Genomic DNA, 25,110 nt, shown 5'->3' with positions numbered 1-25,110 from the left:
AGAAAGTTCCTTTCGGGCTCCCGACGAGTTCATTTTAGTTTCCTTTCCGGTTCTATCTCGGTTCTTTTCCAGCTCTGTGACCTAACAGCTCTGTTTAGTGTACCAGTTTAGTTCAGTTAACTTAATTCGGTGAATCGGGTATTCCCTCTCACATTGTTAAACCGTTCATAATTCGTATGTCACACCTCAATTAACTTATAATTGTAGACTTAGACTAAGTAACCAATACATTTCAATTGTGGATCAGCCGCCTCTGTTATTTATTTTAACTGCTTTAATTTAATTATTCCGTAAAGGGAAGAATGAATAAACCCATTATCCCTTTAGACTAACATCTTTAACGGGAATTGAGAAAATCGTTGCATTTCGAACTAGAAGCGGAACAAGTTTCTTAACTGCAACAAGTGACAGAAACTCTAAAAAACCAGATAGAGTCGCAAAAATCGACATAGATCATCTACAAAAAGGAAACAACCACCTGAATCGAAAACTCAAGATGGGAATTACCCACGACACCAGCAGTAGGAACGATGCCTCCAACTCTTAAGAAAGGAACTTAGCAAAGAAGCAACAACTGACGAACAGGTCATGGTAACTAGCCTGACTTTTCTCCAGAGAAGAAAAAAAATCCATCCCACCCTTCAAAGGAAAGAAAATAGAAAAATTCATCAGAGAATAGCTGAAAACGGCAGAGCACGTTGCCAGGAATAACGACTGGGATGACAAACAAAAGTTGCGGTTTTTCTCAGATCGGCTAAAAGGGGAAGCCATGGAATGGTACGAAGAATATAGTGAAGAGCAAAGTGAATAACTTTCGCCTATTTTTTTATTCCAGGACGCTTTCAACTTAGTTATTCTTAAAAAAATTTTGAAACTTAAACAAAAACCAGAAAAGAATTGCCGAGCATTCGTGTCCAGATTTAATGGCTTGTATGACAGCATTGAAGGGAAAGAAGACAAATTAGATCATGATAAAACAACCATCGTGGAAGACCAACTACTAAGCAAAGTGAAGAAGATGAAACATGGGACAAAAATTAAAATTCTCCTGCAAGGAATCCTCCAGAAGATCAAAGCAGAACTATATTTAAGAATGCCTGAAGATCCTGACGACTTTGATGCACTTTGTAAAAAAAATTTATGTATGAACAAATTTTACAAAACAAGGGAAACAACGAAAAAAAAGAAATCACGGTAGTCATAGAACGAATCACGCACCGCGATATGGAATAGGAGCAGTTTTTGCCCAAATACAATCTCCACCCCAATCATCGGATTCAGCTGAGACTAACGAACCTGAGCTCAAATCACCCATACGGAACGGTAAACTTGGTTTTTGGCCATGTCTAAATCCTAACATCATCAACCTTTCCTGTCGCTGGCTGCAAGATTTTAAGCTATGACTACGGTTGAGTTAGCTTGAGTTTTGGGGGGTAACTGAAGCGGCTTAAAATTCAACTTGTGCTAGCTATGAAATCGCAAACTTGACACTTAGCTTACGAAAACCAAACTATTGAAAGTACCTTAAGCTAGAAATAATGGGGTTAATAAAATGTATATTATATTCAACAGTAAAACAATATTCAAAAGAAGCATTGTTATTATATGATTTTAATTTTAAATATTTATACGTTCTTGAAAAATAATTAAATTATGCTTAAGTTTTAAAATAAAAAAACATTCAGCATAACTTATTCAATTTCAATAAAATTTATAACTTAACCTTAAGTTCGATTTTATCTTTATTAAAAAAAATCCTGCTGATGATTTGTTGTAAAAATATACTCTAGTATTTTATAACGATTTGATTTTATCATTGAAAAATTTTACTAAAATATGTAGAATGGTCCAGTGGGATAAACATCCGACTTTGATTCGGAGACCCGAGTTCGATCCCGGCTCAGTCTTCAATTCTTCCCTAATACAAAGCGAAGCGTTGGCCTAGTTTAGCTTGCATTATCAAGCTTATATCTTTAAAAAATTTAGCTTGGAATCGTTAGCTTCGAGGGGTATGGAGTGGCCACAAGCCAAGCAAGGCGTTGAAGTCGTCATTGCTAACACTTCCAGGCATAAAAATGACAGCGAAGCCAAGTGGTCGACCACAGAAAAGGAATCGTACAATCGTTCATGGTATTTAAGTATTTCGGACATATTTATACGTACGGAGATTCATTGGTTTTACAAATCATAGACCCTTAGTCTGGTTAATGTGTAAAACAGAACCAGCAGGCAGACTAGCTAGATGGGCACTTAAAATATAGGAATATGACATCGTAATTGGTTATCGACAGGGTAAACTCACCAGATTACCGATACACTTAGTCGAATTCCAATAGTGTCTATAGTCACTGTAGAAAAAAGATCATGAACAAAAAGCGAAATCAAAATTATAGACAACGACAGAGTTGGATTACAACATGAACATATATAATGCAAAGAAACTTTAAGGAACTTAATGAAAATGAAAAGCAAAAAAGGCAGAATAGTAAAGAAGATAAATGATTACAGGTGTAATAGTTTCTAGACTGTGTATTTGCCAGTAAACTAACTCTACTTAAGACGATACAACCATGCACTTATATACCAAAAGATTGAAGGTTAAGAAGGGAGGGGTTTACAATAACTTTTACTTTTATTATAAACTATTATCCTCAGGGAAGGTTGCATTCGTGACGACCTTCTTGCTGGGTGGGGCTGCTGTTGCTGGGAGGAGTTGCTGCGGTCTATTACATTCCTTCCCCCCTTCGACAAGAAGAAATTGGTCCTCCAATTTTTTCTCTTTGTCTTCTGATTTTGTTCTTCTCCTTACTTTTTTCCGGCATGTGGCGTGACAATGGTTAGGTGAAAACTTGTTTTTACCTGTCACCTATTTTCTTTCCTTCACCGTTATTCTTGTTTGTTGGGCTATGTGTATATAGTATGAGGCACAAAATACAAGATATGTTTCCTATACCGTTATTCGTTGTCTTTAGGCTAATAAGAGTGTTAGTTAATAAATGATGGTCTATCCTGTACCGCTATTCGTTGTCTTTAGGCTAATAAGATTGTTAGTTAATAATTGATGGTCTACGTTCCTTTTTACTGGAATGCTACTACAGATTTCAATCATTCATCAATCATCTTTCTTGTATGCTTTTCTTCTCTTTTCTTCCTTTAGTTTTTCTTCTTTAATTTTAGTTTTTATTCGCTGTCAGAAGTTTTTCTCTTGCGGCCTCTTATATAGTCCCAATCTTCGAATATGTTTCACCTTTGTTCGTCAAACGCGTAATCCCGCGGGGTATTTCCATTGACATCAGTTATGTTTGGATATGCTCCGTGTTCCAATAAGATATTTACTATGTGATCCTGCCTATACATTGTGGCTAGGCGCAGGGCCGTATAGTTTCCTGGTCTAGTCGTTTGATTGATGTTAATGTGGATTTTCCTTTCGCATGCTGCTCTAGCGAGAGTATTGTTTCCATGTTTGGCGGCCTAATGTAGGACGGTGCTGTTGTCCTTTGCCATTTGGGCAACGTTGGAACTTATCCACAAATAACTAGCCACTTCTTCATGCCCGTAGGCGATGGCGACCGTTAGTGGTGTTTCTCCAAGGCTATTATACGATGAAAACTTGTATTTGTGATATCGTAATATCCTGATTTAGAGCTTGTTATTTCCTGCTGCCGCTCTATGTGCAATGGTCTGGCCATCCTCTTCTATGTCTGGGTCAGCTCCGTAGTCTAACAGTAAATCCGTTATGTCCAGTTTTCCCGCTTTCACGCTTGTATGAAGTAGTGTTTTGTTGTTAAATTTCTGGTTTAGAAATTCTGCCTTCGGGTTGTAATCCCATGCAGCAGGACCCAATTTCTGGATGATACATCTTCTTATTTCTTCCCTTGGAGCGTCTATCATTTCTAAGAAAATTTCTTGATCACGTATTCGTGTGATGGCTTGTGTTCGTTTTTGAATGGCATCTGCTCTCGCTGCCGATAAAGTTGGGTGCGTTTTCATCGCACAGTTACTACATTTAGGTAGTGTTGCTTTTTGTGTAGCATTTGGATTAAATTCGAACGTTGGTGGATAAAAACCATAATCCCCGAAGAGTCCATCTCGTTGTGCTTCACTTTCTGTTTCAATGTCACTTTCGATCACTAAGTAGTTTGTTTCTGGTTGACTTTCACTATCACTTGCTTCATTATGTTGCACTGCGTCTTCACTGTTCTGTTCCATCACTAAGGTTTCTTCGTTGTTTTTCTTCACTACGTTAAATACTTCCATTTTTACTTCACACTTGATTGTTTGGTGGCTGTTTAAACACTAATGGTAAAACGAAGACAATTCACTTGAAGTTTTCCTTTTTTTTTTTTTTTTAATGTGTTATATTTTGAATTTTTAATACATTTACTACTTTCCCCTTTCACCCAAAAATAAAAAACTTGTTTCGTAAATACTACGTGGTTTCGGTGCGCTTGGTTGAGCTGGGCGTGATTGTGAGGGTCTTTCCATGGTAAGGGGTGTAGGAGCCGTCATCCTAGTGAATGGTTGTTCTATTATTTCTTCTGGTGGTCGAATGTTTGAATTTGCAATCATTGAAGTTAATTCGTGTGCTTCTTCCATATTGATTCCATATCGTCTTAATCTTCTAGTTTGGCGAATTTTTCCATGATTCTTGTGAAAGGATCACAAATGATGAATATGCGTAGGCATACGATGAATATAATGAATCCGATAATAGATAAGATAAGAATTTTTAATGTGTCGAACCATGAAAACATGGTTATAAACGATTTTGTCTTGGTCACCCGAAAGGGATAAAACCCCAATACCTCGAAAGAGTTTATAACCCAACGCTTGAAAAAGCACCAAACCAACGCTCGAAAGAGTGCCGAACCAAATCAACGCTCGAAAAAGTGCCGAAATGTATCGAATGAGGAGAGGAGTTTTTCGAAAGAAAAGGAGTGGAGGAGGTGCTGAGAAATCAGCTAGAGAGTTTGTGTCCGTGAAATCGGATTTGCGCGCCGTAAAAAGCAAGGAGGATAGAAGTTTTCAGCCTGAAGCAGGGCGGGAGTCTTATGCGGCCGGACTAACTAGGTCTAACAGCCTACCAGACAGATTGGTACCAACCGCTGTGTCGCTACTGAGGATAGCACCCTTTAGGTATCCAGAGTCGCGAGACAGGCCTGGTTACTGTTATTTTCATGTACTTACAGCTCTGGAGGCCGCAGGGAATGATTTGGATGTGATGACAGCGGTTCGTATATTGGGAAGTTTCCCTTTAGTTCGCGACGTAATCATATACATACAGATGCGAGTGAGTAGAGACAGCGTCATCCCTTTAGTGACAATGCACCCATGCGGTGTGTACCATAGTGATGGGACCGGTACTATGATGCTGTCGGAATTTCTGCGAGAAACTGTGCTAAGTGATGCGCACATTGGTGGTGATGACTTTGATGCCGCAGAAGAAATGAGACGAATGGCGACAGATGTTAGCAGACTTCAGCAATATGCTACCTTCGCCAAAGTACCGATGGATGAAATATTACGGAAAGGTTGTGAACAAGCCTTGTATAATGAATCGGACTTGCTGACACGCATTATAAGCTCACCCTTTTCGAATAAAGACACAATAACAGTCAGTGAATGCTAAACACCATCTGAATTAGGCAGACTACAAGGTGCTTTCCCTATATTTAAAACAGTCAGCAGCAATAGGAAAGTGCAAGGACATGCCCTAGCGGCCGCGTTATGCCACATAACTTTAGAGTATATGTTGCGTGAATGCCATTACAACCCTAAGAGCAACGAAATGCAGGTTTAGGATTTTAGGGGAAATTACGTTTAACACGTTCTGGCTGGAAGATCAGGAGTACATTGTTGCACACCGATCTTAGACCTGCATGATTCCAAACGTGACGCAGAGAGAATGTTGTTGCTGCGTAATGCCGTTACAGATGGGCGTCTGAGTGAGGATAATGCGGCGGACCTTTTTGTGAATGGAAAACAGCGGTGTCTCAGACGAGCTGAACACTGCAGGATACCCTGTGATAAAGCGATCATGAATCACAGCATTTATGACATGACAATGGATACCATAGGTAGAGCTTTTGACTCCTATGGTTTAGTGACCGCGTACGCCACCATGCACTATTCAGGCGACGTACTTACACAAGACTTCGGTCAATTACCACTTATTGACGGAGGTTTCATGAAAAGAACAGTTGACGGTGTCAGAAAAATAAGATTTTACTTTTCAAATGACCCATCACTAGTGTACGAACATGATTTGCAGACGTATCTGAACATTATCAACGGTAGAGTAATTATGACCCCAGCAGGACGTGTCCTGATAGCAGAAGTGAGACTTCATGTTTTGAACACACTAGTGATACAAATAACTAGATGTTTACGTCAACCAGAAAATAATACCGTAAACTTGTGCTCCACATTGTGGGATGGGGACAAGTCGACCGTCATCGTCGGGACATGGGCATTTAAGTCGAAATGGAGCATGAAATATCCAAAGTACTGCAAGGAGCGGGTTTGGATCCAGTGCCCACGACAGCTATACGAGCTCACCTTAGCGCATTGTATGGCTAGCAGTGACAAGGCCTTTAATCTGCCCGATCTTTATGGTGCTGCACGATCCTTCAACTCCCGCGTGACGATTAACGGCACGAACATAACCACACCGAACTCGATATCGCCGCAACAGCTAATGCCCTTGGTTGCTGCATGCATGGTGATTGCTGGACGTTCCAGATACGAAGCGGAAATGACGTTATCGGTTTTTGACGACCTTCTTGCTGGGTGGGGCTGCTGTTGCTGGGGGGAGTTGCTGCGGTCTATTACACAGGTTAAATGAAAAAAGAGAATTAGTTGATAAATACGACAGATTAGTGGTACCAGATGTTTAAAAAAAAGAAATAATGGAAGATAATCATGATCATATGTTGGCAGGACACTTAGGAATAACAAAAACTTTAGCTAGACTACAAAGACAATTCTTTTGGCCAAATATACGATCTGACATCACAGCATACGTTAACAGTTGTTTGATGTGTGTACGACGGAAAGCAGCTGGTACAAGTAAAGTCCAATTAGAGCCTTTGCCACCCGTCGACAGTGTCTGGGAAAGGATTTCCATGGATGTCGTTTGACCAAATCAAGAAAGTGTGAAGGGATAGAAATATATTTTAGTTTTATCCGATTATGATAGTCGATTCGTTTTTACATTTCCAATGAAAAATCAGACCGCACAAAAAAACGCAAAAATCTTAGTAAATAAATTGGTAACGAAATACGGAGCACCAGGCATTTTACTAACAGTGCAAGGAACGAATTTTCTCTCAAATATAGTTGAAGAAATATGTAAATTATTTAAAATTAAGCAAATGAGAACTACAGTTTATCGTCTACAAACTGATGGTTTGGTAGAAAGGTTTAACAGGACGCAATGGGACATGCTTGCCTGTTACGTGGTAGATGAACCCGAAGAGTGGGACCAATATAACATTTATCATTTGTCACTTTTGCGTACAACACTTCCAAGCAGGCAACACTTAAGGATATTCCGTTTTACCTTTTCTACGGAAGAGAACCAGTACTACCGAATGACATTAAAATTAAAAGGGATCTCAAAATGCATAAAAACGAAAGTGAAATGTATAATTATCAATGAAGAAAAGCGCAAGAACTAGCTAAAGAACATCTCTCTAAAGCCCAGACCAAACAGAAAAGACATTATGATGAGGGAACAAAAAGCATTAAATATAACATCGAAGATTTAGTATTGCTGAAAGCCCCAATATCCACAGGAAAGTTTGTAAATAGATGGAATGGACCATTTCGAATAAAACGGATATAGTTTTTCGAATAAATCCATAGTACATGCAAATCGTCTAAAACTATATACACAGAGGAAACCAATACTATTACAGAAAACAAAGAAGAATGCACAGTAAAACATACAAACAATTCCAAACGAGGCCCAAGGAGAACAGAAAACATCCCCGAACGTAAATATATCATACGAAGTAATAGACATCAGTTAGGAAGTAACCCTACCCAAAAAAAAACCCTATCACCTCATTCCTCGACCTACGAATGTCTTATACTGAACTCCGAACCCTAATCCCTAAAAGCCATCCGACAAACAAGCATTATAATTTACGACAAAGGAATAGGATGGATAAATTCTAAACGAAGTTCTTTCTATTTTATAACAGATGGGAAAGATATTTCTATTCCTTTGCCTTTTAGTTCCGTTTCAATCTGTTAACACCATTTATTCTTCCGTTTGAGACTGTAGAAACCCAAGAACGAGGGGAATACTTGATATAAACTCAGCGTATTATTGTGACAAAGATAACTTAGAAATAAATCATCAGCGTAGGTTTCCCACCAATTATACATTAATGACAAAACCAAAACCTATAAAATCGTGGAAAACGTGATCTTCTTGGTTACATCAAGAAGATCACCGGATCATTTTGGATAGGTTCATTTGACACTGCTTTTTCACAAGAAACCAAGTTAATCACTCCTTTAGAATTCTGGGATATGGTAAATGATAAAAACTGTAAAGACAATAATATGCAATCTAGCCCTACCACAATTAGCTTTACAGCAACTCCAACAGGAGAAGGAGCAAGGTACGCAACTAGAGAATACCACGTATTGAATTACCTAGCAGAAGAAATACCATTAAGACAAGAATCACCCAACAGTTTGATCGAAAGTCCTTTTGGATTTTTTAACGCAAGCAAACAAATGGACATGGACAAAATCATAACACTATAGTTTGGAGAAAACGATCAACAAATGTTTCGAGTTCTCAAATTATTTTTTTAGGTGAAGGAATTTTTATATATTATTATATTTAGGAATTTTTTTTTATATTTGGAATTAACAAACACTTACACAAGCCTATCTATCCTACTAGATAGCACCAGACAAATAGAGATAACATTCCTTAACAAACCCGATAGAGAAAACAAAGAATTAACTCAACCCGGATATAAAGTATTAGGGATACCTCTAACATTTCGTATATTTCAACCAAAAGCAAGCGCAAAGTTATACCACCTATACAAGTTAACTCTAACCTCCTGCTTAGCCCCACTAACATGGCTACTTCTGTAAAGGAGTACACGAAGTTGTCATGTTGTCTTTAATACGGGAAAGTTAAATTTTATGCGGCGTCTTTACTTACAATGTCTTGTATACTTAGCAAGCATAAAACAGCACGCACGCTGTGAATAAAAAGCCGGGTATTATAAGCCGATTTGCAACAGGTACCCGTAGAATAATTAAAAAAGTTCGTAAATTGAGGAAAGAAGACTCATGAGACTTAAATGTTACCAATCGGTACTAACTTCAAGGCTTAGACGTAAAGTAAGAGTCAAACAGCTACTTAGGGATTACTTAAGCGGTACTTATTCTACGGCCTGCAAGAGTTACGGTAGCGGGCTCGGAGGAAGAGCGGCAGAGGCCTAAGTTGGCACACGGGACAAGCAGAGTAGATCTGACTGTCGTTTGGGAGTTTGCGGTGGATTTTTATTTGTTAGTCATCATCCCGTGGGGGACATACGGGAAAATGTTAAGGTATAGGTGGACAAAATCGGGCGTTATCGGACGATTCTGAAGGTCCCGAAGAGGTATAGGCGGACGAATTCGAACGGTATCGGACGAATTTTGACGATTGTTAAAAAAATGCCGGGCAGTTTCGGGCCATTTCGGGCAATTCCCAACAGACAAAAATATATCTATTTTTTTCGACGGCAAGTTAATGCCATTTTGGGCGTCTTTTAACAAAGCGTAAAAGTTTCTATTGATAACGGGCGTGCCGAGACTTGATCCTTTCGCTTTTTATATTTTCTAGAAAGTCTAAGAACTAGGTCAACTAGTGGGGTATCAAGTTAAGGAGAGTTTACAAAATAAGTTCTTAGTCTAATTAAGCAAAAAAAAGGTAAGAAGGGGCTTCGCTCGTCGTTTTGTTACACATGGACATGCAATGAATATAGTACCGATAAGAAACCCCAACCCTTACAAAATCGCACAAGAAATCAGTAAAACAAGAAGTAGAATTTTTATTAAACAGTCAAATCGCAGATACAGAATTTGGAAAACGACTTTACAATATCTCTTATGCGGGGGGACCATTAATACTTGGTCACCTTAGAGGTACCCAAATAATTGAATCAGGAAAAGTAGCTGATAAAAACACCATTGTCTACATTTTCTTTAATTCGTCTAAAACCACTAACCAGTTAACAATACACCACCAATTTTATAATGACGACCCACTCCCTGCCGGTACTGACCTAGAATATATTGTACACCAAACCATAAGAATCCGAAAAACTGATCACCTGTATCACAACAACTAAAACGAACCAAATCATCGCTGAAAATTGCTCTGACAAATCAACGCAGTGGATACTAAATATGTTAAACTATCAACTTATATCCCGAAAACAACATCTGTGCATAACTCTTCGAACGCAAAATGAGACAAAAACAGAGGCATTGGAACTTATCAAATGCAGCAGACCAGAAAACATTGACGAATATCAACAATGGGTTTTGGGGACCATCAACACAAACCCAGAAATAATAGAAAATTTTCCGGAAACATCAATCGACGAACTAGAAGAAACTCAACTAGAGCAACGAAGGACAATGACTACTACAATTAATTCACCAATATTCGGAGGATTGCTCAAATTCAACCACGGTAAAGGCAATATAATTTGGGACATGATAAACTGGGGATTACTGAAAAATGGTAAACCTCCGAACAAGAAATGCATCAACTACAATGGCTTAGGAAACGTGCTAACGCTGGAGACTTGCGACCCGCATTGGCCACGGTGTCAGGACCGCCTTAAAAAACTCATGACCAGTGATGACCCACTCGTAGAAACGCAAACATCCGCCGGTCAAACGCAAACATTCGCCGGTGACTTTGCTCTCAAAAGTCATCCAGCCCATGAATTTAGGAGGCTACAAAGGCTTACCTAATCATTAAATCACACGGATCTATGAAACACATATTGTACCGTGAGCTAGAATCCCAACTTTCTGCAAGACTTTTTCACATTTTCTTAAGCATTCCCAATCACAGCGAAGCCTTCTAGTCTTTACACTGTTCTGCCATACTCGTTAAAGGTGTTAATAAGTGTGTAATAGATCGATCGATCTCCTATTGACGTATTTTGTTATAAAACTTGTGTGCAATAGAACAAGTTAAATTATTGGGAAAGTCATATAGTGGATAAAACCAATAATTCTCCAGGCGAGGCTCGAACTCGCGACCTCGGCATTACTTCTTTTTCCTTTGCATTATTTATCAGCGCAATCAGTTACTGTCTTATAAGTACCATGCGCTAACCAACTGCGCCACTGGAGATATTTATCTTGTATTCCATATATACTAAGATTTTAAATATTGTCGCGGAGGGACAATAGCAGAAATGCTTATCTCTTCCTAGAGAAGCTACAGCTGACGCTGTAATTACGAATATGGAAATTCGTTGTAATGTCATCGGGCATTACTCTTTATTAAGCAGAAATTTTAAAAATAGATTAAGAAAGTACGTTAAGTTCATGTAACCTTAGGGGAGGGGCGTATTTTCAAGGCTAGTATAAAACCCACTATTTTCTCTCCCTCATTAGTTCTTATTCCGCTAGACCCGTAGCTACTAAGTAAAAGAGTGTTATTCTTTTTCTCGCATGTATTTCACTTGTTTTGAGTTACAATACATCCCTTTAAAGTCACGTGTGACAATATACTAGTAGATTACAGAACCCTCTAAGTGTTAATTCCCATTCAGTACAGGTATTAACAGATTTTTGATTTTCGTGACCCAATCATTCATAGAGTGTTCGCCCACATCGCAGTTAAAATCTAAATAATCTCTATCAACCTTTCTGCTTCGAGACAAACATTTTTAGATGCAATGCCATTAATTATTCATTTCCTTTACCTCTGGCGAGACTCGAACCCGCAATCCCCGGCTTAGGAGGCCGGTGCCTTATCCATTAGCCCACAGAGGGTTGCGAGTTAATAGTTTGCATTTAACTTTTTAAAACATGAAATTGTTTACGTGATAACTACCCATCACCAAGCAACAATTTTGAAGATGTATTCTGCATTATAATATTCAACTACATGTTTGTACCACTGGCAGGACTAGAACTCTTAATTCCCGGCTTAGGAGGCTACAAAGACTTACTTAATAATAAAATCCCACGGATCTACGAAACACATATTGTAGCGTGCATTTAGAATCCCAACTCTTTGCAAGACTTTTTCACATTTTCTTAAGCATTCCCAATCACGGTGAAGCCTTCCAGTCTTTAAACTGTTGTGTACTCGTTAAAGGTGTTAATAAGGTTGTAATAACTCGATCGAACTCCTATTGACCTATTTTGTTAGAAAACTTGTGTGCAATAGAACACGTTAAATTATTGAGAATGTCACAGTGGATAAAGACCAAAAATTCTCCAGGCGAGCCTCGAACTCGCGACCTCGGCATTACTTCTTTTACCTTTGCATTATCGATCAGCACAATCAGTTACTGTCTTATAAGTACCATGCGCTAACCAACTGCGCCACTGGAGATATTTGTTGGTTATATTTGTTTTGTATTCCATATATACTAATATTTTAAATATACTAGTAGATTAAAGAACTCTCAAAGTGTTAATTCCCATTCAGTACAAGTATTAACAGATTTTGATGATCGTGACCCAATCATTCACAGAATGTTCGACGATATCGCAGTTCAGATATAAATTATTTCTATCAACCTTTCGGCTTTGAGACAACCAATTATAGACGTAATGCCATTAACTATTCATTTCCTTTACCTCTGGCGGGACTCGAACCCACAATCCCCGTCTTAGGAGGCCGGTGCCTTATCCATTAGGCCACAGAGGCTTGCAAACTGATAATCTGCATTTAAATTTTGAAAACATGAAATTGTTTACGTGATAACTACCCATCACCAAGCAACAATTTCGAAGATGTATTCTGCATTATAATATTCAACTACATGTTTGTACCACTGGCAGGACTAGAACTCTTAATTCCCGGCTTAGGAGGCTACAAAGACTTACTTAATCATAAAATCCCACGGATCTACGAAACACATATTGTAGCGTGCATTTAGAATCCCAACTCTTTGCAAGACTTTTTCACATTTTCTTAAGCATTCCCAATCACGGTGAAGCCTTCCAGTCTTTAAACTGTTGTGTACTCGTTAAAGGTGTTAATAAGGTTGTAATAACTCGATCGAACTCCTATTGACCTATTTTGTTAGAAAACTTGTGTGCAATAGAACACGTTAAATTATTGAGATTGTCACAGTGGATAAAGACCAAAACTTCTCCAGGCGAGGCTCGAACTCGCGACCTCAGCATTACTTCTTTTACCTTTGCATTATCGATCAGCACAATCAGTTACTGTCTTATAAGTACCATGCGCTAACCAACTGCGCCACTGGAAATATTTGTTTATTATATTTGTTTTGTATTTTATATATACTAATATTTTAAATATACTAGTGGATTAAAGAACTCTCAAAGTGTTAATTCCCATTCAGTACAGGTATTAACAGATTTTGATGTTCGTGACCCAATCATTCACAGAGTGTTCGCCCACATCGCAGTTAAGATATAAATTATTTCTATCAACCTTTCGGCTTTGAGACAAACAATTATAGACGTAATGCCATTAACTATTCATTTCCTTTACCTCTGGCGGGACTCGAACCCGCAATCCCCGGCTTAGGAGGCCGGTGCCTTATCCATTAGGCCACAGAGGCTTGCAAATTAATAATCTGCATTTAAATTTTGAAAACATGAAATTGTTTACGTGATATCTACCCATCACCAAGCAAAAATTTCGAAGATGTATTCTGCATTATAATATTCAACTACATGTTTGTACCCCTGGCAGGACTAGAACTCATAATTCCCGGCTTAGGAGGCTACAAAAGCTTACCTAATCATAAAATCCCACGGATCTATGAAACACATATTGTAGCGTGCATTTAGAATCCCAACTCTTGGCAAGACTTTTTCACATTTTCTTAAGCATTCCCAATCACAGTGAAGCCTTCCAGTCTTTAAACTGTTGTGCCATACTCGTTAAAGGTGTTAATAAGTGTGTAATAGCTCGATCGAACTCGTATTGACCTATTTTGTTAATAAAACTTGTGTGCAATAGAACAAGTTAAATTATTTGGAAAGTCATAGTGGATAAAGACCAAAAGTTCTCCAGGCGAGGCTCGAACTCGCGACCTCGGCATTACTTCTTTTTCCTTTGCATTATCTATCAGCACAATCAGTTACTGTCTTATAAGTACCATGCGCTAACCAACTGCGCCACTGGAGATCTTTACTTTGTATTCCATACATACTAATAATTTAAATATAGGGGAGAGTGGGGGCAATTGATACACTTTTTGGTTTTTTGTATTTCTTGAAGAAAAAACTGAATAATTTAATATAAAAACTATATAGAATTGTAGCCTATTATCTCAGCTACTAAACTGTATTTTTTCAAATGAGAAAAGATTAATTTTAATAGTAGTAAATTGTAAAAAACTGAGGTTGCTTCGAGTGTTTTAATTGCCATGGTAGCAGGGCAATTGAAACGGTGTGTCAACGCAATTGCAACGCGGGTTTTCCCATAAGGAAGCTTCTTTATACCCACATAAAATGAAAATCACGATATCTCAGCAGCCACAACTGCTAGTGTGATCAAATTTTACCAATAGGTACAGTATCCTGCACAAAAATCCGAACACCGATTTAATTTTTTAAAGCCACCTATTGGCGGGGTGGTGATTTTTTTTTTTTTTTTTAAGGGGGAGGGTAGACGGGGTGATGGACACGACAGGGCAGGGTTGGGTAAGTCTAGACATAAAAAAAAAATGCCTTAAGGTATTACGCTTTAAGGCAAGTTACAGGTCAGGACATTTTTGCAACCCCCAGGGTGGTGTGTTTTTTTAAACAACAGTTGGAAATTTAGGGTTTGGGCTTGGTAATGTTGCTTACCGAAACAATTTAGTTTATGTTCCAGCTGCCTGTGAAATTTTACGTCGTTGTCAATGGCGTAGGTGTAGCCTTTCTGAATGTGATGTTGGAGATCGGTGTTCGATTCCAGATGAGGTGATGAATTATTGTGGTTACTTTACGAGAAATTCTCGTTCGTATATAAAACAAATTTTCATCAAGCAATTTGTTCTTTTTTTTTTGTTTATTAAATAACTTAAAAAATAATAATTTACTTCGTTCTAAAAAAATAGTATTCCCAGCATATGCGAATGAAGAATATTATAAAGATACCAAATATATTGCAATTCCTTATCGGGAATCGACCACTGATCTCCGGCGACGCAATCAGAGGCTCTACACATATGCCATCGGTATCGACAAAATTGTGCACAGGCAGCTGTGTAATTTATTTTGGGTAAGGAATATTACACAGCCTAAATCCAACATTTCCAACTGTCGTAGAAAAAAAACACATCACCCTGGGGGCTGCAAAAATGTCCCGACCTGTTACTTGCCTTAAAGCGTAATACCTTAAGGCATAAAAAAAAATTTCTAGACTTACCCAACCCTGCCCTATGTGTCCATCACCCCGTCTACCCTCCCTCTTAAAGGAAAACAAACAAAAAACCCTTTACCCCGCCAATAGGTGGCTTTAAAAAATTAAATCGGTGTTCGGATTTTTGTGCAGGATACTGTACAATGCGATTTACAGATTTTTAAAATATGCTTAAATTATATCGTAATTTAGTTTAAAATATTTAAATAATTAAATTTAAAAAAAAAACATTAAGCAACATGCTTTTTTAAATAAATCCCAAACAGCGAATACAAGTATTATAGTTGTGTTAATATGATGATTTACATTTGTTTAAATGAATTACGTCAAATACTTGCAAAAAAATGCAACCACTCGCAGACAGGGAATATAAATAAAGTGTTTCAATTGCCCTGCAATAGGGTCATCGTTACATTTAATTATTAAAAATTATTTAAGAGTGCAGGGAAAAATTAAATGACATTAAATTGTAGAAAAATGAATTGCAAATCATCTGAAACTAATTTTATTACTAAAACGTAGCGTTTTAGGGGTTAAAACAAAACAATTGAAAACGCAAATTTAACAGACGGAGAATAAAAAACAGTTTTTTCGAGATATCTTAAAAAGTTTTTAATAAAAAAACTCGTAAATTTTTCTAAACTTGTAAACCCCCTCATTCTATTAACCCTAATTTTTTTCAAGAAAATCCCTCGTATACGGCGAGAGAAACAATTTTTGTTTCAATTGCCCTGTGTCTCAATTGACCCCACTCTCCTCTACTAGTAGATTAAAGAACCATCAAAGTGTTAATTCCCATTCAGTACAGGTATTAACAGATTTTTGATTTTCGTGACCCAATCATTCATACAGTGTTCGTCCACATCGCAGTTAAAATCTAAACTATTTCTATCAATGTTTCTGCTTCGAGACAAACATTTATAGACGCAATGCCATTAATTATTCATTTCCTTTACCTCAGGCGGGACTCGAAACCGCAATCCCCGGCTTAGGAGGCCGGTGCCTTATCCATTAGGCCACAGAGGATTGCAAACTGATAATCTGCATTTAAATTTTGAAAACATGAAATTGTTTACGTGATAACTACCCATCACCAAGCAACAATTTCGAAGATGATTTCTGCATTATAATATTCAACTACATGTTTGTACCACTGGCAGGACTAGAACTCATAATTCCCGGCTTAGGAGGCTACAAAGGCTTACCTAATCATTATATCACACGGATCTATGAAACACATATTGTACTCGTTAAAGGTGTTAATAAGGTTGTAATAGCTCGATCGAACTCCTATTGACCTATTTTGTTATAAAACTTGTGTGCAATAGAACAAGTTAAATTATTAGGAAAGTCATAGTGAATAAAACCAATAATTCTCCAGGCGAGGCTCGAACTCGCGACCTCGGCATTACTTCTTTTACCTTTGCATTATCGATCAGCACAATCAGTTACTGTCTTATAAGTACCATGCGCTAACCAACTGCGCCACTGAAGATATTTGTTTTGTATTCCGTATATATTAAGATTTTAAATATACTAGTAGATTAAAGAACTCTCAAAGTGTTAATTCCCATTAAGTACAGGTATTAACAGATTTTTGATTTTCATGACACAATCATTCACAGAGTGTTCGCCCACATCGCAGTTAAGATGTAAATTATTTTTATCAACCTTTCGGCTTTAAGACAAACAATTATAGACGTAATGCCATTAACTATTCATTTCCTTTACCTCTAGCGGGACTCGAACCCGCAATCCCCGGCTTAGGAGGCCGGTGCCTTATCCATTAGGCCACAGAGGCTTGCAAATAAATAATCTGCATTTAAATTTTGAAAACATGAACCAGTTTACGTGATAAATACCCATCACCAAGCAACAATTTTGAAGATGTATTCTGCATTATAATATTCAACTACATGTTTGTACCACTGGCAGGACTAGAACTCTTAATTCCCGGCTTAGGAGGCTTCAAAGACTTACTTAATCATAAAATCCCACGGATCTACGAAACACATATTGTAGCGTGCATTTAGAATCCCAACTCTTTGCAAGACTTTTTCACATTTTCTTAAGCATTCCCAATCACGGTGAAGCCTTCCAGTCTTTAAACTGTTGTGTACTCGTTAAAGGTATTAATAAGGTTGTAATAGCTCGATCGAACTCCTATTGACCTATTTTGTTAGAAAACTTGTGTGCAATAACCACGTTAAATTATTGAGAATGTCACAGTGGATAAAGACCAAAAGTTCTCCAGGCGAGGCTCGAACTCGCGACCTCGGCATTACTCCTTTTTCCTTTGCATTATCGATCAGCACAATCAGTTACTGTTTTATAAGTACCATGCGCTAACCAACTGCGCCACTGGAGATGTTAAATTTGTATTCCATATATGGTAAGATTTTAAATATACTAGTTGATTAAAGAACCCTCAAAGTGTTAATGATCAAAATATTGACAAAAATAGTCTACATCGACACTGAATCATCGATTGTTCCTTTTGGTTCTTCCATTCGATTCTTGCTCCGCCGCAAACATGATAAGGTATACCTAGCATTCGTATAAAAGACAACATGTGCATAAAATAACACATCACAAATAGAAGTAAATAAAAAAATTAATAAATAGAACTAACTAAGGAACTCGCTTACTTTTCCATTTCCTCGGCTTCTTCAACTGTGTCCGGTAGAGTTGTCTTGTTAGTTTCAGGTAAAAGAAGACAAAGGAGTCCTACACTCAGGTTGACACCAGCAAATACTATGAAAGGCAATGCTGGATCAATTTTCCTTCCCTGTGTATAAGCTGTAAATTCAGGTAATCTCCAGTAACGTAATATTTTACGTAATTTGCTTACAGCGGTAGCTATAATAGGTGCTAATATCCCACCAACACGGCCAAAGGTCGAACAGAGTCCTACTGCAGCACTTCTAGCTGATGTAGGGAACAGATCTGACGTATAGGAATAGACCGTTGCCATCACGCACGATATGAACAGTTTTCCGAGCATGGAAAAAGTGATCCTGATTGCCGGAGGATCTTTATCACAATCAAGCAGCTATTCATGCTTCTCTTTGCCCTTTTAAGCAAAATAATATATCTAATTCATACCTTCAGGAACAAGGCCTGTTATCAGACAAGCTACGCCACTGGCAATCAAACCGCCGCTGAGGGTAGGTCTTCGCCCAAGTTTGTCCACGAGAAAGATACCGCTAATATAGGCTGGGATTTCCACAGCCCTGTGGGTAATCAATTGAAATGATAAGAAATCAGTGAGCTATAGACAAATTGGATACTTGCATTGCTCGTTCATAATTGAGGAAGAAGTCATCAGATAAGTTCGTCGCTGCAAATGTGATCCCGTAATACCCCATCACGGCAGCAATCCTTTAGGTTTTTCCATCACAATTAAATCGTTGTTCTGGGATGCTAATAGTATATACTTGATGTACAAACTTGATACTTACCAAGCCAAGAACATGATCGCAAATCTCTTCAATAGAACTTTGGAATGAAATACATCTTGAATGCTCTCTCCCTTTGAAACGCTGCCGGAAACTGGTTCCCCTTCGTGATCGCGGCCACCTGTCTGTTAAAATATTCGTAGACATGATTGTGTCGTAATTTTGCTGTTATAAAAATCTTAATGTTTTGTTTGACTCAATGGACATTTGCAGACTTAATATATAAGATGTTTAAGGATTTTGGTGTGTACATCGTCGCTTTTTTCTTTTTCAACAAAGATCAAGTGATCTGGCACGTTTTTCTTATTCATTTTCGCCGCCTGAAGGATGAGGAGACGGGCTTCCGAGTAACGTTTCTTCGCGATTAGCCAACGGATCGATTCCGGGACGACCCTTTTCATTTCAGAGAATCATGCATAGATCAGCAACAACTTGATGTAAAACACGTACAATCGGAGTTCTTACCAATAAAGGGAGACGAGGGCAAACATTGGAACACTGATGACGAGTTGCAGATTTTTCCAATCGCGGATGTAAAAAGCCACCAAACCAAGGACTGCGCATCCGACGGTAAAAACGCACTGGTATATGAAACCGCACATCACACGGTATTTCTTGCCAACAGCTTCCACACCTAACTCGTTACCGGGAAACGTTTTTAATTGGAAAGAAGAGTAATAAATTCATCGTTTTTTCAGTAGTGAATAGTTTCAAAGTTACCAAACAACTTACCCCATACGAAAAGTATAAGAAAATGGCCGATGGCGGTGACGCCGCACAAAAATCGCAACACGCAGAATGTAATGAAATTCGGAGAAAATGCCAAACCAGTGGTTAGAGTGGCAAGAAGCACAACGTTCACAGAAAACGCCAACTTGCGGCCAATTCTAAACAACAATATTACTTCAATTAGGATAACCTTAAACAGGTTCGATACCTATACACCTACTGACTTGAATTCTGTATAAGAAAACTAGGTATACCTATCGGCTATGTTGCCAAGTGTTGCTGCACCAATTAGCATTCCAAACATGTAAACTGAGCTGGCTAGGGTTTCTTTCCATTCGTTTTCGCAGGTCAAATCAAACTGTAAAAAATTGATTCTTACATTAAAAAAAAAAAGCAATTCTGCAGGAGTATATGATAAACAAACCTCCGTGACGATGGTTGATTGGAATAATGATGTATCATAAATCCAATGGTCACATCCTACAATCATTGTTGGGTCAGTCGGGGCGTTAGGTTGCTGGCATTCTTCTAAGTTTGTCCAAGTGTAATTGTAACGATTGCATTGATCCGGGGTATTGTCTTCTTTCCAGGGAATTGTATTGTTTAGCCAAGGCGTGAAGAAGTGATTGGACTCAGACGAAACGCTATAGTCAGCATCGCAGCCCTCTACAAAACATCTGAGCAAGAGTTATACATTTACAGCTTTGAACAAACAATAAACATTTAACAGATTATTTACCTATAATCAGGAACAGCGCCCGTGAACGTGTAAGACATCACCACCATACCCGGGAAAAACGCGGGTACGCAGAGCCATAAAAATGTACGTAGTTGATATTGTCCTAACTGCCCTACATGTTCCAAAATGTCGTCGTAGTTGAAGCTTTCCCCTTGCTGTGTTTTAAGGTCATTTTGCTGACTCTTTGTGGAATCGTCTTCGTCGCAAATGGAGCTTGTGGATGAATGTTCCGCCATTCCCATTAATTGTGTATTCAATTAAAGTTGAAAAAGGCTTAACTTTCGCTGTTTTAATGACAGAAAACTCCAGGAACAAGAATTAGGCCAAGCGCGGAGCATTTGCTACATTGATGCAGCCGACTGATCACCAAAGCGACTCATTTGCGCATGAAGACCCCTCTTAATCTCTTAATCTCTAGAGAAAAAACGAAATCTTTAAAATTACTTATTGCAAAAGAATTTGTAAAGTTTAAGTCCCATATCAAAAACGAATTCCAAATGGCAATGCATGTCTGTTTGACAGCTGACGTTTGGGATGCAAAGAGACGCAGTTTTATGGTTGTTACAGCCCACTGGCTTAAGATGCTTCCTGATGGAACTATTATTCGGATGTCAGCTGCGATTGCTTGCCTTAGGTTCCCAGGTGATTACATATTTTTATGTGAAGAAAATAAGAAACTCATTTTTCTCATTTTATTCTACAGGGTCGCATACTCACGACAAAGTAGCAGAAAATATTATGCAAGTCATAGATGAATACGGTTTGCCGGCATACAAAGTGAGTCATGTTGTAACGGACAACGGATCGAATTTCGTTAAAGCATTCAAACAGTTTTCCGTAAGTAAAGTTTGGTCTAAGTCCTTTTACCTGAAACATTTGTTTATTTCGAATATGAACTTTGTAGGCCGAAATGAAGAAATCTCTCGTCGAGTCTGCTGTAGCTAAGCTAGCCGAACATGTTGCCAACGAGGCTCAACAATTTGAATTTGAGGACGAAGTTGCTGCAACTTCTAGTTTGCTACTTGATTGCAGCCGCAACTCATCCCTTCTTAATCTCTATAGTCTGGCCTTGATTATACTGATGTAGTGTGCTCTAATCATAGCTGTCATTCATCGTCTATGTTATTATCTAATGATCATTTTTCGTGTCATGCAAGCCCAACAGTGGCAAGGCTTCAAATGCCATTGTTTGCCTTGTGTTTACTGCCGTTTTATGTACATAAGCTTCGAGCTGTCTCACACAGCTTGGAACGAATAACTAAACGTCAGCATATTAAATTCAGACGCATAAAGGTAGGGAAAGCACAAGAGATGAGATACTGCATTTTTTGGTGCTACATTCATTTTTATTGGCTTGATTTGATCCAAAATGATTTCATCAGAAATATGATTGTGCTCCAGAAGCAAGCCTAAAATTTCATGTACAGTCCATGATTGGCTTTGGAAGCACGGACGCAATGCGTTCCGTTGGGAAAGGGTACTGTGACACCAATAATTTTAAAAATTACGATTCATGATGATCATGTGTCGGAATGTTTACACTATTAGGTTGCAGTTTTATTTTTATGGTTTTAAATTCAAACGAAAATTGTTAGGGGTCGCAATGTATAGTGGGTATTCGGAGTTCGTGTTTAATCGACATCGCCTACGTCTTGTTAAACAATTTCAGGGCTTACAAGAAAGCCACCAAAACTAGTTATAAGGTGTTCTAGATTTTCACTTTCATGAATGGATCCGACAAGTAATTCAACCTCAACAGTGTCATTTTCTTGCAGCTTAACTGTAGCCTGTAGAATCACAGGGAACCACCCATGCATGTCGTTGGAGTTGACATGACCTTCGGCCAACATTTGTGCAGTTTTTTCTTTCTGATTTCTGTTAGCCCAGAGCCGAACAGTGATAATGCTTGTGCCCGAAATCTCCGCACTGGCCTTCAATGCTAAATTTAAAACACTTGGAATTATTGAAAGAAAGACCCACCCTGCTTCGTAATGTCGCTCGACATCCGACTATTGCATAAATCTAAGAGAAAAATAATAAAAATTTCCGTAATAACCGGTAAAGTAGAAATGGTAGTTTCCGTTAATTGGCACTGTGAATATTCCTGATGCTTGGTTAAACGCCTTTCCATCATTTAATCGATTTATGAGGTACGGCTGTATAGTATTCTTTTGATCAAAGCTACTGTTCCTTTGAGCGAAAAAAGCAACGTTTGTCTGGAATTGTAAATATACAGTTACATTTGCAAACGCTATTCGATTCCCATTTGTTTAAAAAAGCCAATAAAATTCAAAGGAAAAACAGAGTTACTTACCAGTTTTTTAGAGTAACGCTGCTCTTCGCCATTAATCTTTTCTACCACTTTATCTATCTTTTCCTCGATTGTTTCCAGTTTTTTCTGTATTATCTGAAATGAAATAGAAATGCGTGAAATCTAAATGTACCTTGAAACGAATAAATGCTTCACTACTGCTTACCTTGTTGGCTATTTTGGTAAAAACTCTGATTTCATCTTCTGATACATTTCCGCTATCTAAAACAAAATGCAGTTTGGATTAATTTAGCACAAGAAACTAAATGGATCAAACGACCAATGATAACAAGCAACATAAGAGATAAAATGGGAAACTTTAACTTCCGATGATAAAAAATCGATTATCACTGCAGTAAAACTATTTTATGGAAACTTTACAATCTCTATCGCATTATGGCCTTTCCTTTTGACAGACCTATCAGAAAGGAGTATTGGAGGAACGAATGGCTCGAGCAATCATCGTGACAGGGTTGAAAACGAAAAAGAATGGAAGTAGTGCACTGATATACCTGAGCTTTCTGGAAGAATTGCAATAGTTGTTGGATTATTGGTTATTCCTAAAGCCCCTGTGGTATCAAAGAGGAACGAGAAATTCATTAGAGGCTTACCTTAAAAGAGAAATGTAAATATTCACCAAGTGCAAAACTACACTCGGGGAAAAAGAATATTAAGGAGCTTACCAGCATCTATAGTTGCTTCTGTGGTAACAGGTTTGTTTTCCATATTCGGCGTTGGTTCCGTCATAGTTAATGCCTGATCATAGGCATTTGACACTATTTCTGCATTGGAGTTTTAATCAGATTTTTTTTTTTCGGGATAAACTATTAACTAAAGAAACTCATTATATGAAATATACACACACCCAAAAAAAATGCCCATGACTTTGACTGAAGAATTTCACTACCCTTCAAACAGTAAATAGAAAGGAGAATTGGTGATTGATACCTGAGATTTCTGAAAGATCTGTAGTTATCGGATTATCGGTTGTTCCTAAATCCTCTGTGGTATCAGGAGAAATTCATTAGGTAGAAGGATCAGCGGATAGAAAAGCGAAAAAACAAACAAACATGCATAGTGAAGAATTTCACTATCATTTAAACAGTAAATGGAAAGGATAATTTTTGATTATTACCTGAGACTTCTGAGAAATCTGCACTGGTGTTCGGATTATCGGTTATTCCTAAAGTCCCTGTGGTATCAGGAGGAATGAGAAATTCATTAGGAGGAAAGGTTATATCTTAACAGAAAAATGTAAATGTTCACAAAGTGCAAAATTACACTCGGTAAAAATGAATATTAAGGAGCTCACTGGCTTCTGTAGTTGCTTCCGTGGTAGTATCTTTGGCTTCTGTAGTTGCTTCCGTGGTAGTATCTTTGGCTTCTGTAATTGCTTCCGTCGTGGTGGCATCTTTGGCTTCCGTGTTTGGCGTTGGTTCCGTATTAGCTGATGTCTGAGAAGAGGCAGTTGACGGTAGTTCTGTATTTGAAGTTTTAATCGGATTTTTTGAACTAAAAATTTAGGGTTGAAGTATTAACTAAAGACAAATAATTTTATGAAATACACGGCTACTGTGGATAAAATCTACGTGTTTCCGACATGTTGCCAACTGACATCAAGTTTACAATACTTGCTTAGGTGGAAACTTCGCCGAACGCAGCGAAGAGAAAAGCGGAAAAAACAAAACAAAAAAAAAAACATGCATGGCTATGAAGAATTTCACTACCCTTTAAACAGTAAATAGAAAGGAGAATTGGTGGCTGATACCTGAGGTTTCTGAAAGATCTGTCCTCGTTGTTGGATTATCAGTTATTGCTGAAGTTCCTGTGGTATCAAGAGAAATTGAGAATATTCACCAAGTGCAAAACTACACCCGGGAAAACAAGAATATTAAGGAGCTCACTGGCATCTGTAGTTGCTTCCGTGGTAGTATCTTTGGTTTCCGTGTTTGGCGTCGGTTGTTGCGATTTATCGACCTGGCAACCCTTTCTTCTTGTCTTCACGTCGTCTGCATAGTAAAACTGTCTATCACTGTTCTTACTTGAAAACTCTCGTGCCTTTGGATCCTTTTGTTCTCGCTTGATATATTTGTCGAGTTTCATATCAAGCAATAATAAAGAAATAAGTTAATCAGTGAAACTAGTCTAAGAGGTGTTTACTTTCTACAGGTTATGGGCCCAGCTTCGCCATAGGTATTATAAATTGTAATAACTATACTTAAGCAAGAAAGTGAACTCACGCTGGTTTCTGAAACAGAGCTAAAATGGC

The 25,110-nt window shown here is 38.1% G+C and overlaps 2 protein-coding genes and 9 non-coding genes across 11 annotated transcripts; all 11 read right to left on the bottom strand.

Moving 5' to 3' along the window:
- Nucleotides 1–11,270: 11,270 nt before the first annotated feature.
- Nucleotides 11,271–11,392, bottom strand: Trnai-uau. Its single transcript has 2 exons — nt 11,355–11,392; nt 11,271–11,306 (listed from the first exon to the last, which is right to left on the bottom strand). It is a non-coding gene; the product is annotated as a tRNA-Ile (tRNA).
- A 1,093-nt stretch (nt 11,393–12,485) lies between these two features.
- On the bottom strand, nt 12,486–12,607 carry Trnai-uau. The gene is made up of 2 exons: nt 12,570–12,607; nt 12,486–12,521 (listed from the first exon to the last, which is right to left on the bottom strand). It is a non-coding gene; the product is annotated as a tRNA-Ile (tRNA).
- A 245-nt stretch (nt 12,608–12,852) lies between these two features.
- Nucleotides 12,853–12,925, bottom strand: Trnar-ccu. The gene has a single exon. It is a non-coding gene; the product is annotated as a tRNA-Arg (tRNA).
- A 446-nt stretch (nt 12,926–13,371) lies between these two features.
- Nucleotides 13,372–13,493, bottom strand: Trnai-uau. Its single transcript has 2 exons — nt 13,456–13,493; nt 13,372–13,407 (listed from the first exon to the last, which is right to left on the bottom strand). It is a non-coding gene; the product is annotated as a tRNA-Ile (tRNA).
- Nucleotides 13,494–13,738: 245 nt separating this feature from the next.
- On the bottom strand, nt 13,739–13,811 carry Trnar-ccu. Its single transcript has one exon. It is a non-coding gene; the product is annotated as a tRNA-Arg (tRNA).
- A 450-nt stretch (nt 13,812–14,261) lies between these two features.
- On the bottom strand, nt 14,262–14,383 carry Trnai-uau. The gene is made up of 2 exons: nt 14,346–14,383; nt 14,262–14,297 (listed from the first exon to the last, which is right to left on the bottom strand). It is a non-coding gene; the product is annotated as a tRNA-Ile (tRNA).
- A 2,594-nt stretch (nt 14,384–16,977) lies between these two features.
- On the bottom strand, nt 16,978–17,099 carry Trnai-uau. The gene is made up of 2 exons: nt 17,062–17,099; nt 16,978–17,013 (listed from the first exon to the last, which is right to left on the bottom strand). It is a non-coding gene; the product is annotated as a tRNA-Ile (tRNA).
- A 233-nt stretch (nt 17,100–17,332) lies between these two features.
- Nucleotides 17,333–17,405, bottom strand: Trnar-ccu. Its single transcript has one exon. It is a non-coding gene; the product is annotated as a tRNA-Arg (tRNA).
- Nucleotides 17,406–17,850: 445 nt separating this feature from the next.
- On the bottom strand, nt 17,851–17,972 carry Trnai-uau. The gene is made up of 2 exons: nt 17,935–17,972; nt 17,851–17,886 (listed from the first exon to the last, which is right to left on the bottom strand). It is a non-coding gene; the product is annotated as a tRNA-Ile (tRNA).
- Nucleotides 17,973–18,248: 276 nt separating this feature from the next.
- LOC123470765 (organic cation transporter protein-like) lies at nt 18,249–20,874 on the bottom strand. The gene is made up of 11 exons (XM_045171520.1): nt 20,531–20,874; nt 20,216–20,468; nt 20,046–20,149; nt 19,795–19,949; nt 19,528–19,696; nt 19,314–19,455; nt 19,066–19,187; nt 18,884–18,985; nt 18,710–18,837; nt 18,456–18,637; nt 18,249–18,392 (listed from the first exon to the last, which is right to left on the bottom strand). The coding sequence occupies exons 1-11, from the start codon at nt 20,770–20,772 to the stop codon at nt 18,249–18,251; spliced, it is 1,743 nt and encodes a 580-aa protein (XP_045027455.1). The 5' UTR covers nt 20,773–20,874.
- A 987-nt stretch (nt 20,875–21,861) lies between these two features.
- Nucleotides 21,862–25,008, bottom strand: LOC123470764. The gene is made up of 11 exons (XM_045171519.1): nt 24,746–25,008; nt 24,610–24,666; nt 24,154–24,321; nt 23,977–24,033; nt 23,790–23,843; nt 23,525–23,623; nt 23,354–23,410; nt 23,008–23,063; nt 22,845–22,937; nt 22,587–22,746; nt 21,862–22,469 (listed from the first exon to the last, which is right to left on the bottom strand). The coding sequence occupies exons 1-11, from the start codon at nt 24,942–24,944 to the stop codon at nt 22,186–22,188; spliced, it is 1,284 nt and encodes a 427-aa protein (XP_045027454.1). The 5' UTR covers nt 24,945–25,008; the 3' UTR covers nt 21,862–22,185.
- Nucleotides 25,009–25,110: the final 102 nt, after the last annotated feature.

This window comes from Daphnia magna, linkage group LG3 (genome assembly GCF_020631705.1).
Source record: "Daphnia magna isolate NIES linkage group LG3, ASM2063170v1.1, whole genome shotgun sequence".
NCBI classification, from domain to species: domain Eukaryota; kingdom Metazoa; phylum Arthropoda; class Branchiopoda; order Diplostraca; family Daphniidae; genus Daphnia; species Daphnia magna.
This window is presented reverse-complemented; position numbering and strand designations above follow the sequence as displayed.